Consider the following 21,022-nt stretch of genomic DNA (forward strand, 5'->3'; position numbering starts at 1 on the left):
AACTTAGTCCTTGTTACAGGAAAGGCACTTCACTACGCGAATACATTAGATAAATGTTTCAAACATTTCTCATTGATCTTGCTGATGAGATTTCTTTTATCGAAAATATTAAGTAACATTTTCTTGTTGGAGATGTCAGTGAGCTTTTAGCAGTAAATGGTATAATAGGTTTTATGGATCAATTTCATTTATGTTGATGTGTTCTCAGTGTCATCTGAAGTAATTGTGTCATTGACACCATATGATTTTATTACCTCAATGTTCAATATTTATGTGCACCCAGTTAGGTTATTGCACCCAGTCAGGTTATTGATTGATTTTGTTTTGCATATTATCTTCTCTATTAAATTCTGAACAATATTGGAAACAATGTAATAAGTCAACAAATATGTGCTATAACTCAATTTGGAAACTTAAAAATGTAATATATGGTTAATTTTATGGGCGCATTGTTTTTTTAAAAGGAGGAAAGTGCGGTCAATATAATCAATGGGCATGCAAGCACTACTGTAAAAAAAGTAATCTTGTTTTAAATATCCTATTAAGAATTTGGATTTATTTGCATGTCATTATTTCCTTAGAACACCCCCATACTCTTTATATTCAATTAATTATTTTTAAAGTAAATTCATTGCTAGTATATATTTTAAAAACAGCAGCCAATTTCCACAGAAAGAGGATGTTTAACAACAGTCTCATTCATTTTGCTGTTTAAGAAACTGGCATTAATCATCGATGTTGCAATTTGACCCAAAACACAACTTTTCTTTGGAATTAAAATGATAGTGTAATATGAAGATACATGAAACTGAAAATCCTAGAACCTTGAGCAAAACATTGGAGGAACTCAATGAGTGTTGGAGGAAATCAGCAAGTCAGGCAGCATCTGGGGAGGAAATGGAAAGGCAACATTTTGAGTTGGGACTCATCTTCAGACGAAAGAAAGGTGCTGACCCAAAATATCGCCTGCCCATTTCCTTCCCAGATGCTGCCTAACATATCAGGCAGAATCTGATGAGTCTGGCAAATGCTGCCTGATGAGACACCTGATAATTGCTCGATAGCCACTATAGCCACTGAAGTCTGCCAACCTTGTAATTAAAAAAGCAGAACGCATGGCAAGATCAGGGGGAATAATCAGAACGAGAGAATATTTTGTGAAAGGAGTGAAGGCATTACCGTACAGGCCGGAGTTTGGTGGCATGAACCTACAGAAAGCAAATGGAGAGCCCAACGTTACTCAGGTGAGAATTTGAAAATGCAGATTCAAGTGAGTTGAGAGAGCATGGAAATAAATACTGTGGTGAAGAGCAAATGAGGTAGATGGAGAGCATTACATGGCAACATTGTGTTGTACAGCGGCTAGAAGTACTGGTACATAGTTTTAGCAACCTGGATTTGATCCTGACCTCAGATGCTATCCGGTGTTTGCACATTCACTTTGTGACCATACGAGTTCATCAGTTGCATCATTTCCTCCCACATCCCAAAGACACACAAAGGTTGATTGCAGCAGAATTGGGAGGACTTGATTGTCATGCTGTGAGAATTGGTGTTAGGGAAACGTTAGATAATGGGACTGATGGGAATGCTCAAAGAGCCAACATAGACTTGGTGGTCCAAATTGTCTCCTGCTCTGTCGTAAGAATAATAATTTACAAATAAATGTTCAGAGATAGTCCTATTTGTAACAGAGGTATAACAATAGTAGGTTAAGCAAATGGCTGTGAATACAGTTTGAGTAGTTTATATGAGGGGACAGGCAAAAGGAGAACATGAGAGCAGTGAACTCAAGGTACACAGAATATGGTTGTTACGTGACAGACCTTAAAATCACCAGGAGTAGTCACAAAAGAGGAAAATAGTGAAGGTATCTCAGTGAGATAACTTTATTGTTCTTTGAGCAAATAGTTGAGTAGAAGAATTTGAAATGAGAGACATGGGATGTGAAACAGATGAGTTAAGTTGCTCATCAAAAGGAAATTGTCAAATGAGCAGATGATTAAACCAATCTGTGATTCCATGAGAGGAGCCTCACCACACTGCAATAGTCTGGAGCATGTAGTAGAAGTATGACCAAACGGAAAGGCAGTTTTGGGGGGAAAGTGTCAGCACCCATCAGTCAGATATTAGTCAAGACCAAACTGTCTATTCCATAAGCTGAGATGGCAAGGTCCTTTCTCAAATGAACAAATATTTTGCAGAACAACAATTAGATCTAGCCTACAGGTCGAGTCCACAGGATCAGCAGTGAAGGGGATGAACTGAATGAGAGGAAATTTGGCAAGATTACCTCCCAGCAATTGCCCTACACTGATTGGCTGGCCAAAGTGTAGAAAGGGACAGTTGAATACTAACCACAAAACATTCAAACAGGCCTATCAAAAGATGCACATTTAATTTTATGCCACTGTTTATGAAAGGCCAGGACATACTCAGTTTTCATTGGATTGTGAAGCTATTCTTTTAAACTATTCACCATGAGGTATTATTTAGTGTATGGATTGGATGCATATGTTTAATCTCTAGATCAAGTTACAAACCCAGACTGATGTGGTGGAAGTCTCTGCTACAATTGACCACATTAAGTAAATCTGGGAAAACTCAGTACAATTCAAATGGGTTTGCACCTAATAAAGTCTGCCCTTTAGCAGTAAATTGCAATCTCACTAAAAATGACAGTCTTTCCCAGATGACAAAATGGAAAAGGATCCCCATACTCTTGTCACATTAGAAGCTTCCGTTAGGTGTTGACTGATACTTGGTCTTATTCCATCCATAATAAGAGGCATGACTAGAAATTGATGTGAATCATAAAAAGGCGCTCAGGTGAAACTAAATCGGTAGTAAAATAAAGTAACTAAATCAATGGTAAAGAAAGCAAACGCAATGCTAGCATTTATTTCGAGAGGGCTTGTATACAAAAACAGGGATGTTAGGCTCTATAAGGCTCTGGTCAGGCTGCATTTGGAATATTGTGAGCAATTTTGGGCACCATATCTGAGGAAGGATGTGCTGGCTCTAGAGAGGGTCCAGGGGAGGTTTACAAGAATTATCCTAGGAATGAGTAGGTTAACATATGATGAGCATTTGACGGCACTGGCCCTATACTTGTTGGGGTTCAGAAGAATGAGGGGGGACCTCTTTGAAATGTACAGAATAGTGAAAGGCTTGGATAGTGTGGATGTGGAGAAGATGTTCCACTAGTGAGAGAGTCTAGGACTAGAGGTCAAAGCCTCAGAATTAAAGGACGTTCTTTTAGGAAGGAGATGAGGAGGAATTCCTTTAGTCTGTGGAATTCTTTGCCACAGAAGGCGTGGAGGCAAAGTCAGTGGATATATTTAAGGCAGAGATAGCTTCTTGATTAGTACAGGTGTAAGAGGTTTAGGGAGAAGACAGGAGAATGGGGTTTGGAGGGAGAGATAGATCAGCCATGATTTAATGGTTTAGTAGACTTGATGAGCCGAATGGCCTAATTCTCCTATTACTTATGTATATATTAAACTCTCGTTTGTTTGTTTGTTTGTTTGTTTGTTCCTGAACTACAGCCAAAACGGTACACGATAGCGGGACAATTTTAGGCCCACCTTACTCACCGTCGTCCCTTTGGTGCTAATGGAAGAAGTTTCATTGAAATCGGTGTTATATTTTTAAAGTTATTCACATTTTAAAGTTTAAATCTATCTCCTAGGGAGGGAAGGGGAGGGAGAAGGGAGGATAAGAGGGGTTGAGAGGAATGGAGTGGGGGTGGAGGGGAGGAGTTGGGGGGAGGGGAGGGGAGGGGGCTGCAATAATTCAGGAGAGGTTTGGGCCCAATGGATCCACTTTGCCTAGTGATCTTATATATGTGCTTTACATACTTCCATATACACATTATTGAATGTGCATAAAGAAACAGCATCTGGGACCAAGACCAGATCCAATGGGTGAGCCTGTGAGAAAATGGAGTTAGTTCAATCCCACGTTGGTCCCTGGCGTGACATTAAGCACATGACCTGGTTTGATGGGAGGAGGTTCTGACCTGGGTTGGTGAAGAAAGGTGGGAAGGTGTTGCTTCAGATAGTTCAGCTCCATTTCGGTTTGACTGGAGGAGGGTTCAAATAGAGTTCAGTGGTGTGGAGGTGGAAATCCTGACCTCATTAAATGGAAATTGGTGCGTTCAGGGAAGGAGAACGTTAGGTCAGAGCCATGAGTGATCAGGGTGTTACGGATTGTGGCCTGGGTAGATTAGGAGAGTGGTGGGGTGAATCAAGGGGTAAGATTTGAGGGAAGGAGTCATGGTTCCAAAGGATAGAATGTTATTCCAAGTGCATAAACAGGTACACCTAAGGCAACATCGTCTCATTGTTTTGCAACTCTCCAAAAGGATGTGTATCCGACATGGAAATCGCATCAGCAGAGATCATTCCCAGAGAAGATTTGAAGTGTGGCCCGTGCTGGAAAGTGCACACTTGAATTTCTAGTGTGATGCAAAACAACTGCGAATGTCTATTAATATTCTGGGAAAACTGCAATTTTAATCGTAGCATTGAATTTCTAGGCATAGTCCCTACTTACTTGCAGCAGCTCAACAAATTTGAAAATACTGTACTTGATAAATAACATAACAAACAAAAAAATGTTCAAAACTAATCAAAGTCCGAAGTCAATAGCGCAACCAAGAGGGTTCATAGTTTGGAGTTTAGATGGAGTTTGTAGTGTTCAATAGCCTGATGGTTATTTGGAAAAAGCTGAACCTGGATGTCATAGTTTTAAGACTCCTATACCTTCTTCCCCATGGCAGAAGTGAAATGAGAGCATTACCAGGGTGGCGTGGGTCCTTGATAATGCTGACTGCCTTTTTGAGCTAGCGCCTTCCATCGACCCCTTCAAAGGTGGGGAGGTCAGTACCCGTGATGGATCAGGCAGGGTCCACCACTTTTTGTAATCTCCTTCAATCCTGGGTGTTTGAGTTGCTGAACCAGGCCATAATACAACCAATCAATATGCTCTCTACATGTCACCTGTCCATTCCCTCCACAGATGCTGCCTGACCTACTGAGTTCACCTGCACTTGGTGTTTTGTACATAATTGCAATTGATCAGTTTCCTGCTGCCTTTATCATGCAAAGGCAGCAGGAAATAAACTAACAAGAAGGAACAAAGAATTTAAGCTCATAGAAAGAATTGTTACTCAATACAATGTGATTTCTTTAGTAAATAGTAAAATTAATTTTCTGAGCAGTCGCTAGTCTTGTTTTGCACTTTCCCGAAATAAATGTTTTGCAATACAAAAAATAAATTATATAAAATGGACAATTCTTTCGGAAATGTACTTTACATCATTTGTAGAAATATGTTTTTTTTTTAACACACCCCAACAACTATCATTTCAAATCTTTGGAAAGATGTAATGGGGCCCTTTGGAAAGACATCAATATTTTGACTTACGACTTGCTACATACTTGCTACATACAAATTTACAATCAAGCATTCTTTTGATAATTGGAATTACACAAAAACAATTTTTATCTGTAGGGACATCCTCAGGACATAATCATGAATTGCACAATATAAACGCAAATTATTTTTTGTGTTCGCTAGGCAAATCTCGAGAGTTGCTGCAGATTTTGAATCTTTTGAATAAAAACTGCAGATGCTGAAAATCTAAAATATAAACAGAGGATTTTGGAAATACTGAGCAGGTCATGCTGCATCTGCAGGAAGAGAAATAAAATTAATGTGAAGACACAAGGAACTGCAGATGCTGAAATCTTGAGCAAAAACAAAGTGCTGGAGGAACTCAGCGGGTCAGTCAGCCTTTTAGGGAGGGAATGGACAAACAATGTTTAGGGTCAGGACCCTTCTTCCGACAGATCACATTAAATAAGTGTCCTGACCTGAAATGCAGTGTCCATTCCCTCCACAGGGCCGCTTGTCCTACTCAGTTCTTCCAGCACTTTGTGTTTTGCACATGATTGCAATTCATCAGTTTCCTGGTGCTTTTACATGATAAACTTACAAGAAGGAACAGATTGTTGGAGTGGGAGGGAGAAACCCTGAAAAGAGTATTGGGGTGAGCAAAAGTCTGGCAAGTGATAGGTGGATACAAGTAAATGGGGTTGGATTGGCAGATGGTGGAATAAGTGACAAAAAGTAGAGATGAAAAGGAGACAAAGGGTGTCAGATAGGAGAGAAGAGAAGTGAAACGTAAAGCTGAAGGGAGTGATATCGGTTGAAGGGGACAGAGGGGAGTAGAAAGCGGGGATAAAATGTAAATAGGTAACTCGGGGATGGGAGACGAGCGTACTGAGGAGGGGAAAGGAGCAGGTTGGCTGGGAATGGGTGGGAGATGGTGGGGGAAATGTGTGCATACCTGGGATGGGAAGCAGGGGAAAGTAAGGGGGAGCTTTACTTGAAATTGGAGAAATCAATGTACATATGATTGGGCTTGACACTTATGAAATGAAATAGAGTTATGATCAAGGTTGCAGCTTCTTTGATCTGAAATGTTAAAATGTTTCTATGATGCACTTGAGGTATATTTTGTTCCTTTTGCCAAGGTGCTTGCATTTTAGCAGATAAGGCCCATCCTTAATTTTGCAGTTGAGCGTGTATTCAGCAGCAGGGAGCTCAACGCTATATACCAGTACTTTTTAAGAGATCATTACAAACATTCAAATGAGTTGCTTTCCACTGCCAATAGTAATTGTTACCATTGAATTTCACAAAACTCTCTTCCATCCCATCCCTTCTTAAATTTCTCTCTTTCTCCCTCCCCCACTCATTTTCACTTCCCCCTGATTCATTATTATGTTTATCAGATTTATTTGATCTACAAGATGAATAAACTAAACTAAACTAAATGAAGAAAAGATGCAGCAGATGCCATGACAAATACACAAACCAGTGTAGACATAGATGCACTGGTAATAAATTCCTCTGTACAGCAATAATTATAAAGATAAGCAGAGAGCCTACACAGTTGGGCACTCATAGAAAAGAGTAGAAATGTTCTCAGTGAGAGGCCACAGCAGGGAGTTCAGTGTACTAACCTCCAACCTGAATGTTGATGAAGCATCTGCATTGTATGAAGGATGTTCTCATCGAAATCTGCCAACAACAATATCAACCTGAGAGTTGAGGGAGAACTGTTGTGAAGGTGATAGTGGCTTGCACCTTTACATGGTGGGCTCCTTTAAAACTGAAGCTGGAGATTTTTACATCTGATCACAGTTCAGTTAATCTAAGAAGAAAGGGGACTATGCAAGACATGTTTTAGGAAATGAATCTGAACATGGATAAGTTGGCAATCAGAGAACATACGTTAATTAGATTTGGCATTCCTCTGGAAAAGGACAAAGTTAAAACAGGAGAAATTGTTCTAACATAAGTAAGCTGCTTTTTTTGTGTCTGATTTATGATTTAACAGGAGTGGTTTGTACACAGCTATTTGAGGGTAAAACAGTGCGAGCAGATTTCTCCTTGGGCAGTCCCTTGAGATCAAAGATGATTTGCTTCCACTCAGGTTTTGCAGGTTCAGAGGTAGTTAATTAGCCCATTGTGGGACCATTGTACTTCCACTGATGGGCGGGAAGAGTCCGATGAGCCGGAGGTAGGTAGTTTGTGAAGTGGTGGATTCCAACTCTCACCTGCTGTGTTTTTACACTGTTGAAGCTCTTTTAAAAAAAAATGGTGATGGTGGGTCTCTTAGAGGTTTGCTGTTCTCAAAGAAGGACTGGCCATCTCCTACCCATTATATCTCACACAGTATGGCAGTCAAAATATCAGAGGTCCAGAGCTATGATAGAAGAAGTGTCTACCACTGAGGGGATTGTCCATGAGGGTCCTAACCATCTTGGTTCGAACTTCATATTGTGGATTTGAATGAGTACCATGGATATTTTACTTCAGGGCAGAATGAGTGGACAAAATACGTGGCAGAAAGGCAAAGTATTATTTAGAAACATAGAAACATAGAAAATAGGTGCAGGAGTAGGCCATTCGGCCCTTCGAGCCTGCACCGCCATTCAATATGATCATGGCTGATCATCCAGCTCAGTAGCCTGTACCTGCCTTCTCTCCATACCCCCTGATCCCTTTAGCAAAAAGGGCCACATCTAACTCCCTCTTAAATATAGCCAATGAACTGGCCTCAACTACCTTCTGTGGCAGAGAATTCCACAGACTCACCACTCTCTGTGTGAAGAAATGTTTTCTCATCTCGGTCCTAAAAGACTTCCCCCTTATCCTTAAGCTGTGACCCCTGGTTCTGGACTCCCCCAACATCGGGAACAATCTTCCCGCATCTAGCCTCTCAAACCACTTAAGAATTTTATATGTTTCTATAAGATCCCCCCTCAGTCTTCTAAATTCCAGCGAGTACAAGCCCAGTCTATCCAGTCTTTCCTCATATGAAAGTCCCGCCATCCCAGGGATCAATCTGGTGAACCTTCTCTGTACTCCCTCTAAGGCAAGAACGTCTTTCCTCAGGTTAGGAGACCAAAACTGCACACAATACTCCAGGTGCGGTCTCACCAAGGCCCTGTACAACTGCAGCAGAACCTCCCTGCTCCTAAACTCAAATCCTCTTGCTATGAATGCCAACATACCATTCGCTTTCTTCACTGCCTGCTGCACCTGCATGCTTGCTTTCAATGACTGGTGCACCATGACACCCAGGTCACGTTGCATCTCCCCTTCTCCCAATCGGTCACCATTCAGGTAATACTCTGCTTTCCTGTTCTTGCCGCCAAAGTGGATAACCTCACATTTATCCACATTATATTGCATCTGCCATGCATTTGCCCATTCGCCTAATCTATCCAAATCACTCTGCAGCCTCCTAGCATCCTCCTCGCAGCTATCACTGCCACCCAGCTTCGTGTCATCCGCAAACTTAGAGATGTTGCATTCAATTCCCTCATCCAAATCATTAATATACACTGTAAATAACTGGGGTCCCAGCACTGAGCCTTGCGGTACCCCACTAGTCACTGCCTGCCATTCCGAAAAGGACCCGTTTATTCCTACTCTTTGCTTCCTGTCCGCCAACCAATTTTCTATCCACCTCAACACTGAACCCTCAATACCGTGTGCTTTAAGTTTGTACACCAATCTCCTATGTGGGACCTTGTCGAAGGCCTTCTGAAAGTCCAGATATAACACATCGACTGGTTCTCCCTTATCCACTCTACTAGTTTAAATAGTGATAGATTGAGAAATGTTATGTGCAAAATGAGCTTGGTGTCTATGTCTACCTGTCAATAAAAACAAACCAAACTTGCAGGTACAACCCGCAGCTAGGAAGGCTAATGGTATGTTGCCCTTCATTGCAAGAGGTTTTAAGCACATGAGCAGAAAGCCTTACTGCAGAGACAAGCTTTGCAGCTGATGCTGGAATCTGGATCAAACAACAAACTGCTAGAGGAATTCAATGGATTGAGCAGAAAGGTAAGGAATTGTCAACATTTCAGATCTGGACCTTGCATTAACATAGAAACATAGAAAATAGGTGCAGGAGGAGGCCATTTGGTCCTTTGAGCTAGTACCACCATTCATTGTACTCATGGCTGATCATCCACAATCAGTAACCCGTGCCTGCCATCTCCCCTTATCCCTTGATTCCGCTAGCCCCTAGAGCTCTATCTATCTCTTTTTTAAATTCATCAAGTGAATTGGCCTCTACTGTGGCCGAGAATTCCACAAATTCACAACTCTCTGGGTGAAAACGTTTTTTCTCATCTCACTTTTAAATGGCCTCCCCTTTATTCTTAGACTGTGGCCCCTGGTTCTGGACTCCCCCAACATTGGGAACATTTTTCCTGCATCTAGCTTATCCAGTCCTTTTATAATTATATATATATATAGGACCTGATGCCTTACTGTACCAACCTTACAAGGCCTGGTGAGACCACATCTGGAGTATGGCGTGCCGTTTGAGAAAATATATACTTGCCATGGAAAGGGTTCCACAAAGGTTCACCAGAATGGTTCCAAACATGGTGAGACTGTTGTAAGTGGATCGTCTCGATTGACCTGGCCTGCAGTCACTCAAGTTTAATGAATGTAGGAGATCCCATCAAAACATACAAACGTCTGATAGGACTCGATATTCCCTATCTGGGAGACTAGATCACTGGAGACATTTAAAGAGGAAGTAAATAAAACGTTGAAAGATCAAGGAACTGAGAGATGGGGAACTGGCAGAGAAAGGGAATTGAGGCCTGGGACAGATCAGCCTACTGCACTTATTTCCTCGTGTGCTTATGTTTTATTATTGTTTTTCTGTTCTCTTCTTTCCCCTCCCATTACCTCCATCCCCTTCCCATCACATCTCTTCCTACTCACGCCCTTCTCGCTCACTTCACTTTCCTCCCCATTCTTTCCTTCCAATCACCACCATCATTTTCCTCCTCCCCTCTTCCTCCTCCCCTCTTCCTCCTCCCGTCTTCTTTTCCCCCCATTCTCTCACTATCATGCCCACCTTCTCTACTCCTCACTTCCTGTTCCTGCACCACCCATCTCTCCCTCTCCCACTCACTCAACCCCCCACCCTTCCCCTCTCCCCTCCCCAACACCCATATTCCACTAATAACCAAGTGCACATTTGCAACATCTGCAGCTTTTAAATGAGCACAGTCATTGTGAGATGAGGGTGATGTAGAATGAAGTAAGGAGGATGAGGCATGATACTGTTATTTTCCATTACTTCAGCCTTGTCGCCAGCCAATGTCTTAATAACCGATGTGCCTGCCATTCAATAAGGCACCCTTATTAGAATAACAGATAAAGTTAGAGAATGCAAAATTAGGAGATGAGTAGGAGAAAGTATCCTCATTGGCTTCTGAATTAGAAGCAGAGACTAGGAGTAAAATTTGTAGAGGAAGAAGGTGGATAGTAATGTTTCAAAAATATTACTGTACGGTCGACTGTTGTTCACAATTTACATGAATGACTTACAATCTGGAATTTAAAAAAACAACGTCTAAATTTGCAGATGATACTAAATTGGAATGTGGATTTGGGGTGGGAATGGGATTGATTGTCATTACTGAAGAGGACTCCAAAAATCACAAGAGAATGTTAATGAATTTATAAAATGGATGATTAATTGGAGAATTATGTTCAACACAGATAATATATACAAGGTAATATTTTTATGTACATGCACAACCCACCTATTACTTGGAAGGTACGAGTCCAAAGGAACGCAGTATAAATACATTAAACTCTAACAGTTGCATAACGGGTTAGCAAAGCTATATATAAAAAAGAGAAACCAAGTACTTGGGTTTATTTGTTGAGGTAAAGAACTTTAAAGCAGAGAAATTACACCAAACCTGTATGGACACCTTGTTAGACCATACTTGACATACAGCAGTTATGATCATATTATCTGTAGGGCACATGGGTGGTGAAGGAGTGCGGAGAATATTCGCAATGACGGTAGCAGAAATATGAAGTATAGGTAGCAGAAATATGATGTATAGATAGCAGAAAAATATGGACAGAGTGGGTCTTCTTTCTCTTCGTTAAAGATACCTTTAAAATAATAAAAGGTTTTGTTGGAGTTGGTGCAGAGAAAATGTTTCTACTTTTGGGAAGATACCATTTTGCTGCATCCACGCCAACCAAAGTAAGAAATACAGTAGGGAATTCAGAAAGTCCTTTACTTAATGAGTGGTAAGAAAGTGGGATTTGCCATAATTGAATATTCCTCCTAATTTATCTCAATTCATCCTGTAAAGCAGGACACATTGCATATGGTTCATATTGGGGCGGCACAGTGGAGCAGCGGTAGAGTTGCTGCCTTACAGCGCTGGAGACCCGGATTCGATCCCGACTACGGGTGCTGTCTGTACGGAGTTTGTACCCCGTGACCTGCGTGGGTTTTCTCCAAGATCTTCTGTTACCCCCACACTCCAAAGTGGTACAGGTTTGTAGAAAATTGGCTTGGTAAATGTAAAAAGTGTCCCTAGTGTGTGTAGCGGGTATCATTAGTCAGCGCGGACCCAGTGGGCCGAAAAGGGCATGTTAATTAAACTAAACTTTAATCCATAATACAGAAACACTGTAAAGTCATAATTACCCTTCATACAATATTCTGTAGTGGGTTTTCAATTATCTCAGTAAGAGAAGCCCGTAAACATCTATCTTTTTGACTTCTTGTGCAACAGATCTATTTATATACATGGTGTCAAGTCAAGTCAAGTCAAGTCAATTTTATTTGTATAGCACATTTAAACACAACACACGTTGTCCAAAGTGCTGTACATCAGTGCAGGTACTAAAAAAGAACATACAATAGCACACAAACCTAACAACACAGACATATTCAGTTTACAGCGCCCCCTCAGAGGGCCTCAAACGCTAGGGAATAGAAGTAGGTTTTGAGCCTGGACTTAAAGGAGTCGATGGAGGAGGCAGTTCTGATGGGGAGAGCGATGCTGTTCCACAGTCTAGGAGCCGCAACCACAAAAGCGCGGTCACCCCTGAGCTTAAGCCTAGACCGCGGGACAGTCAGTAGCCCCAAGTCGGCCGACCTGAGGGACCTGGAGTTTGAGTGGGGGGTTAGAAGTTTTTTGATATGGGGGGGGGGGGGGAGCAAACCCGTTTATGGCTTTGTATGTGAATAGGAGGAGCTTGAAATCTTACTGAGATAATTGAAAACCCACTACAGAATATTGTATGAAGGGTAATTATGACTTTACAGTGTTTCTGTACCATTCTGGGAGCCAGTGGAGAGGCCAGAATCGGGGTGATGTGGTCCCTTTTACGGGTACCCGTCAGGAGTCTTGCTGCGGCGTTTTGGACCAATTGCAGGCAGGACAGGGATGATTGGTTGATCCCAGTGTATAGGGAGTTGCAGTAGTCCAGGCGGGAGGATCGTCAAATTGGAGGAATGGCTTGATTTTAGCTATGGTACAAAGCTGGAAGAAACTGGTTTTACCACAGAGTTGACTTGCTTGTCAAACTTAAAAGCGGAGTCAAATATCACGCCAAGGTTTTTGACATGAGGTTTGACTAGGGTGGATAGGCTTCCAAGGCTGCCTGTTGTCGTTTTGATGGAGTCGGGGGGGGGGGGGGGGGGGGGGGGGGGGGGGGGGGGGGGGCTGAATAGGATGACCTCAGATTTGCTCTCATTTAACTGAAGTTCTGTGCCATCCAACATTTTATGTCCTCAAGGCAGTGCAGGGGGCTGATTAAATTTGACCGGTTGTTGGGTTTCAGGGGGAGATAAAGCTGTGTGTTATCAACATAGCAGTGGAAAGAAATGCCTTGCATTTGAATAATTTGGCCGAGGGGAAGCATGTACAGAGAGAAGAGAATGGGGCCTAGGATGGAGCCTTGTGGAACCCCACAGTAGAGGCTAGCTGGGGAAGAGGAAAAACGGCCTATATTGATGGAGAAACTCCTATTTTTGAGGTAGGAAAAGAACCAGTGCCATCTACGCCAACCCCATATCAGAGACGGTCAATAAGGATGGTGTGGTCCACTGTATCGAACGGTGCGCTGAGGTCGAGAAGGAGCAAGATTGCACATACGCCGGTGTCGATGGCGAGAAGCAGGTCATCGTGCACCTTCAACAAGGCAGACTCTGTGCTGTGGTGGGCCCTGAAACCTGACTGGAAACTTTCTAGGATGGTATTTTGGTGTAGGTAAGGCAGTCGCTGATTTAGAATGACCTTTTCAAGGACAATTGACAGGAATGGCAGTTTGGAAATAGGTCTGTAGTTGCTAGGCAAGGTGGGGTCTAGGTTAGGTTTTTTCAGGAGGGGCTGGACCACCGCGTGATTGAAGCAGGTTGGAACGGTGCCAGTGGCCGGAGAACTGTTAATGATAGAGAGGATGCTGGGACCAACTATTGCAAAGACATCCTTCAGAAGAGCAGTGGGGACAGTGTCAAGGGGGCAGGTTGCAGGTTTCATAGTGGAGACCAGCTTTGCAAGGGAGGATAGAGTGACGGGTTGAAAACAGTCCAATTTAGATGAACAGACCAGTGAGACAGTTAGGTCAAGGGTGGGAGGAGAAATATTTGTTCTAATGTTCTCAACTTTGCTAGTGAAAAATGTTGAGAATTCTTCGCACTTAGCAGGGGACCCAACTAAGCTGGTGCTGGGGGTGGGACATATGACAGAGGTAATAGTACTAAATAGGACCTTGGAATTATGGGGGGTTTTGGAAATAAGGTTGGAAAAGTATTTTGCTCTCGCAGACTTTACTGCTTCCTGGTATTTGAGATGGAACTGTGGAACTGAGGAATGTACTGCCTGCAGCTAAAACATGCCGATACTAATTCATGACTAGATATTGCTTAAACTCTGTCCTATGCAGTGTGATTTCACTGTGAGGAATGTCTTTTTTTGAAACATCTAACTAGCTTACTTTGTCTGTTGAGAGGTTTTCAATTCTTGAGTAATCTCAGTTAAGAAATGGTGTTATTTTTCTAGCAGAAAGCTTTCAACCATTTTTAGCGACCGTCCCCTTGCAATCCAGAATGGAAGCAATAGGTCATAAAATGATTGCTAGCAGCCTGAAATAAGGTGGTTCTCTGTAATTGGCTGGGGAAGAACTGAATGTGATAACAATGAGAAGAGGGTTACCACAGAATGCTCAGAGTGTGTGGTTAAAAGGTAGGATTTAGGGAGCAGTTATTGGGAAGGGAAACAATAAAATGGCATTAGTGTACATACATAGAATAGCACAGACAGGAACAGGCCCTTCGACCCACAATGTCCAATCTTAAAGGCTGTACATGTTCCATACCCCTTCATTCCCTGTACATCCATGCGCCTATCTAAAAGACTCTTAAATGTAACTATCTTATCTGCCTCTACCACTGGCAATGTGTTTCAGGCACCCACTTTCCTTACTCTGTGTATAGAATTTGCCCCACACTTTTATTAGACTTCTCTAATATTTATTGTCTCTTCTCTTTCTTCCTAAAAAAACGTCACTTTTTACACTTCCCAGTAATAAAATTTAATTTGCCACATTGATAACCGTATTAATCATGAATCTCTCAAACTCCGCCTTAAACATATCCAATGACTTGGCCTCCACCATCGTCCCTGGTGATCAATTCCACAGATTCACCACCCTCTCACTAAAGAAATTCCTCCTCTTTCGAAGGGTAGTTCCTTTTATTCTGAGGCTGTGCCGTCTGGTCTCCCACTAGTGGAAACATCCTCTCCACATACACTCTATCCAGGCCTTTCACTATTTGGTAATTTTCCTTTAGGTCCCCTCTCATCCTTCTAAACCAGTGAGTCCCGGTCCAGCACCATCAAACGCTCTTCATACGTTAACCCAATCTTTCCCAAGATCATTCTCATAAACCTCCTCTGGACCCTCTTTAACGTTAGCACATCCTTCCTCAGATATAGAGCCCAAAACAGCTCACAATACTCCCAATGCAGTCTGACCAGTGCCTTATTACTGCCTCAGCACTACATCCCTGTTTTTATTTTCTCGCCCTCTCAAAATAAATGCTAACATTGCATTTGCCTTCCTTACAACGATTCAATTTGCAAATGAACCTTTTGGGAATCCTGCACCAGCACACACAAAACATCACCTATTCCTTCTATCCAGAGATGCTGCCTGTCCCACTGAGTTACTCCAGCATTTTGTGTCTATCACCAGCACTCCCAAGAACCTTTGCATCTCCGATTTCTGAATCCTCTTCCTATTTAGAAAATAGTCGACGGCTTTATTCCTACTATTGAAATGCATGATTGCACACTTTGCTACGCTGTATTCCATCTGCCACTTCTCTGTCCACTCTCCCAACCTGTCCACGTCCTTCTGCCGAGTCCCTGCTTTCTCTATTCCACCTGCCCCTCCACCTATCTTCATGTCATCCGCAAACTTGGCCACAAAGCCTTCAATTCCCTCATCCAAATCATTGATATACAACGTGGAGTAGCGGGCCCCAGCACTGAGCCCTGCGGAACACTGCTAGTCACTGGCAGGCAACAAGAAAAAGCTCCCTTTATTGCCAATTTTTGCCATCTGCCTTCCAGCCAACCTGCTATCCAAGCTAGTAAAGGCTTACGTGTTCTTTGACAGTGTCATATGCAGCAACTTATCAAAATCCAGGTAAACAACATCCACTGACTCTTCTTTATCTATCCTTTATTTATATATTTCCTCAAAGAATTCCAATAGATTCATCAGGTAAGATCTCCCCTTCACAAAACCAAGCTGACTTCAGCATATTTTATCATGTGCCGCTAAGTACTCAGAAACCTCATCCTTTATAATTGACTTTAAAATCTCACCAACTACTGAAGTCAGGCTAATTGGTCTCTAGTTTCCCTTCCCTTGCTTCGTCCTTTTCTTGAACAGAAGAGTAACATTTGCAACTTTCCAGCCCTCTGGGACCACTCCTGACTCTAGTGATTCTTAAAAGATCACAATCTCTAAAGTTACCTCTTTCAGAACCCTGGGGTATAGTCCATCTGGTTCAGGTGACTTATCCACCTTCAGGCCTTTCAGCTTCCCAGGCACCTTCTCAGTAATAGAAACTCCACTATCTTCTGCCCCCTGACTTTCTTAAGGCACTTTGCTGGTGCCATTTCTCTATTCCCCATTATTACTTCTCCAGCATAATTTTCCAATGGTCCAATGTCCATCTGTGGCAATAAATATCCTCTTCTCTCTTGAGAATATTGAGCAACTGCTCAGAGACATCCTTGATACTAGCATCTGGAAGGCAACATACGATCCTGGAGTCTCATTCATAACCATAGAATATAATATGCCAAACCATCAAAGCAAAGTTAGTAGCTGAACTGGTGCAAAATTGGCATTAGAGGAGCTTCCTCTGTCTGTTCAGCATATACTTTCATATCGTAGTAATGGGGAAATATAGCTACTTTTAATTTGAACAATGAATGTACAGAAATGCTTCAATTTTGACATGAAACTGCTTGTAAACCAGAGATAGAGAAACAAAATTTAAGTTATTTAAATTTTAAAAAAAAAGTTGTTCTTATTTCATCATTTACAAGATGACTGCGACAAGATAAGGCAAATAAAGTGGTTTGCAATTAATGCAGGATATTACTCTGATACCCTAACCCTAACCTCACCCAACTGGATTTGCCTCAGATAAGTTGTTTGGCCTGTATTCAGTAAACTTCACTGGCGGGGAAACGGCTTGACTCATCCAGACTTTAAGCCTGAACATGTTATATTTGCATCAGCTTCATTCCACAAGGGAAGGTGTGTACACCCATATACCTAGTCAGTGTGACGGAGGGGAGCCAGGGAACTTAATTATTATTCAGAATTGCTGAAATGTTTACAATCTCAACCGGCCTATAAAATAGGTGTGTTTAACAAGCTTTATATTGACAGTGCAAGAATACAGAAGACATAAACTGCGAGTGAGGGAGAAGTGCAAGGACTTAGTAGATAATCACAATGTGTCAATGAGAGGGTGCAGTGATAGGAAACAGAGTAGAAAGTGGACCCAGTGCAGTATGAAAGATGGGAATATTATGGTCATAAGTGATAGGAGTAGAATTAGGCCATTTGGCCCATCAAGTCTACTCTACTATTCAATCATGGCTGATCTATCTCTCCCTCCTAACCCCATTCTTTCTTCTCTCCATAACCTCTGACACCTGTACTAATCAAGAATCTATCTATCTCTGCCTTAAAAATATCCGTTGACTTGGCCTCCACAGCCTTCTGTGGCACAGAATTCCATAGATTCACCACCCTCTGACAAAATAAATTTCTCATCTCCTTCCTAAAAGAACGTCCTTTAATTCTAGAAGTCCTAAAAGAAAAGTGGACAGCTTGTCTGAAGAAGGATCCCCACCCGAAATGTCACCTATCCATATTCTCCAGATATCCTGCTTGAACCACTGAGTTACTCCAGCACTTTGTCTGTTTTTGTGTAAACCAGCGTCTGCAGTTCCTTGTTTTTACTCTGAAACACATGAATGTCTTGGTTTAATAACGCAATGAATGACATGATATTATGAATGTAAAGAATATTTACTGATTGTATCACATTTCCTGTATATATTATGATAAATAAAGTTTATTTTTGAAATAGAAATATAATCAATGAAGAAAAGACAAAAGACAAAAGGACAAATTGAAAGCCAGTTTGTAGATGTTGGGCATGTCCTTCCCTTATACATATAGAAGAATTATCCATCATCAATTAACCACAGAGAATAACAAAGAAAGACATATCATCAACTGAACATCAGAATACACAAAAAGGAACCTCCACAGCCAGAGTATATAAACTGCTGGTTAGTAAACTGCAAATGCATGTGTGCAGAGGGCAGATGGGGCAAGGGAGTTTGATTATGGGAGGGAGAGGGTGTGGGGGAAGGGGTGGGGGTGTATGTGGAACAGTGTTGAGAAGGGGGAGGGAGAGTGGGGGCATTGAGGGGTGTAGAGGCATTGAGATTTTGGGTAGGGGTGTGGAGGGGAGCGTTGAGAGGGGGTTGAGTGTTTTGCTGACTGGTGGTGGGAACGGGGGTGTTGGGGTGTGGAGGGGAGGAGGAGGAGGGGGAGGAGGAGGAGGGGGAGGAGGAGGAGGGGGAGGAGGAGGAGGGGGAGGAGGAGGAGGGGGAGGAGGAGGAGGGGGAGGAGGAGGAGGGGGAGGAGGAGGAGGGGGTGGAAGGGGGTATGGAGCGGGGGGGGGGGGGGGGGGTGGAAGGGTGTGGAAGGGGGGTGGAAGGGTGTGGAGGGGGGGGTGGAAGGGTGTGGAGGGGGGGGTGGAAGGGTGTGGAGGGGGGGTGGGGTGGGGTGGAAGGGTGTGTGTGTGTGTGAAAGGGAAGGGGGTGTGGAGGGGAGCATTCAGAAAGGGTGACGTGTTTTGCTGACTGGCGGTGGGAATGGGGGTGTTGAGGCCTGGAGGGGAGTGCGGAGCGGGAAAAGTAGGGGAGGAGGTCTGGAAGGGCGGTAAAGGTGTGTGTGGAGGGAGAAGGGGGTGTGGAGGGGGAAGGGGGGTGTGGAGGGGGAAGGGTGTATGGAGGGGGAAGTGGGGTGTGGAGGGGGAAGGGGGTGTGGAGGGGGAAGAGGGGTGTGGGGGGGGGAAGGGGGTGTGGGGGGGAAGGGGGTGTGGGGGGGAAGGGGGTGTGGAGGGGGAAGGGTGTATGGAGGGGGAAGTGGGGTGTGGAGGGGGAAGGGGGTGTGGAGGGGGAAGAGGGGTGTGGGGGGGGAAGGGGGTGTGGGGGGGAAGGGGGTGTGGAGGGGGAAGGGTGTATGGAGGGGGAAGTGGGGTGTGGAGGGGGAAGGGGGTGTGGAGGGGGAAGAGGGGTGTGGGGGGGGAAGGGGGTGTGGGGGGGAAGGGGGTGTGGGGGGGAAGGGGGTGTGGGGGGGAAGAGGAAGGGGGGGTGTGGGGGGGAAGAGGAAGGGGGGTGTGTGGAGGGGGAAGGGGGTGTGGAGGGGGAAGGGGGGGGGGTTAATAATGTTTTGCCGACGGGCGGTGGGAACTGTTGTGCAGAGCCACTGTTTTCCACGGCGCGGTGTGCGGGCGGGCGGGCGTGCAGCGCTTCCGTTGCTGCTCCCCCGGAGCCGCTGTCGCCGCCGTCGTCGCCGCTGTCCGCATCTCCGTCCGTCCGTCCGTCCGTCCTCATGTCGGCCCCCCGGAGACCCGGCCGTCGGGGCCGCAGCGGGAGCGGGAGCCGCGGGCGGGTGCGGCTGGTTTACCGCTCGTTGCAGAGCGCCCAGGATTACCTGGAGAGCGGGGATCACGGCACGGCCTTCGCCCACTACCTGCTGCTGCTCAAACTGGCGCCGGAGCTGAAGGACATCATCAGGGTGAGCGGCCCGGCCCGACCCGGCCCGAGTGTGGAGGGAGGAGCTGCAGACCCTGGTTTACACCGAGGAATAGAAACTCCAATCAATGCACGAAAGATTTGAACCAGCCCCAATTCAAAAACAGGGAAGACTCACTGACATGTGCCTCAAGCCACTTGCATTTTTTTTCATGCATTAATTAAATACAATGAAAATATATCAATGAGAAAGAGCTAACTCAAAGCTTTCATTTGAGCCATAGAAGGCTTGGCCTTAAGTCTAACAAGTTTGCAGAGGTAGCCCTCTGAACAAAATGTTTTTTGTCTGTGCTGTTTAGATCAACTGTAGTTAACAAGCCTTTTTTTAATTCTGTTTAGATCTAACGTAATTCTGTTTAGATCTAACGTAATTCTGTTTAGATCAACTGTAGTTAACAAGCCTTTTTAATTCTGTTTAGATCTAACGTCATTCTGTTTAGATCTAACGTCATTCTGTTTAGATCAACTGAAGTTAACAAGCCTTCACTACCTCCTCTCAGATGGTATTAACAACATCAGTCATTCAGTCTATCTATCTCGGCCTTAAAAATATCCTCTGACGGCCTCCACAGCCTTCTGTGGCAAAGAATTCCATAGATTCACTACCCTCTGACTAAAGAAATTTCTCCACGTCTCCTTCCTAAAAGAAGGCCCTTTAATTCTAAGAGAAGTGGACCGCTTGTCTGAAGAAGGATCCCCACACGAAATGTCACCTATCCATATTCTCCAGAAATCCTGCTTGCACCACTGAGTTCAACCACTCCAGCATTTTGTTCCTTTTTGTGTAAACCAGCATCTGCAGTTCCTTGTTTCCCCTCTGAAACACTCTGAAAGGGTCTATTGTTCAAAGAAGCCACATGAATGTAAATAGAATGTCTTGGTTTAATAACGCAATGAATGACATGATGATACTATGAATGTAAAGAATATTTCCTGATGGTATCATCTTTCCTGTATATATTATGACAAATAAAGTTTATTTTTGAAATAGAAATATAATCAATGAAGGAAAGGCAAAAGGCTTTTTTTTTTCAGTGAACCAATGTAGGTGTACTCAAGTCTAGTCACTCTATCTCAAACTTCAGTATATAGTGCTAGGTGTTTATGGATTTCCTTACTTTAAGGTTGTTTGTCAGGGAACATGTGCTTGTTTCAAAATCATTTTTTATGCCACATTTCAGATTTATTCAGAATGATGCTTCCAATGTAAGGAGGTAATGTTTTTG

At 43.5% G+C, this 21,022-nt stretch overlaps 1 protein-coding gene across 1 annotated transcript in view; it reads left to right on the forward strand.

Moving 5' to 3' along the window:
- Positions 1 to 19,507: 19,507 nt before the first annotated feature.
- Positions 19,508 to 21,022, forward strand: part of prmt9 (protein arginine methyltransferase 9) — a 37,070-nt gene continuing 35,555 nt past the window's right edge. Inside the window, exon 1 of the mRNA XM_078406038.1 lies at positions 19,508 to 19,779. Within this exon, the coding sequence (XP_078262164.1) occupies positions 19,594 to 19,779 (186 nt within the window). The 5' untranslated portion in view covers positions 19,508 to 19,593. The remainder of the gene's footprint in view (positions 19,780 to 21,022) is intronic.

This window comes from Rhinoraja longicauda, chromosome 1 (assembly GCF_053455715.1).
Source record: "Rhinoraja longicauda isolate Sanriku21f chromosome 1, sRhiLon1.1, whole genome shotgun sequence".
In the NCBI taxonomy this organism is placed as follows: domain Eukaryota; kingdom Metazoa; phylum Chordata; class Chondrichthyes; order Rajiformes; family Arhynchobatidae; genus Rhinoraja; species Rhinoraja longicauda.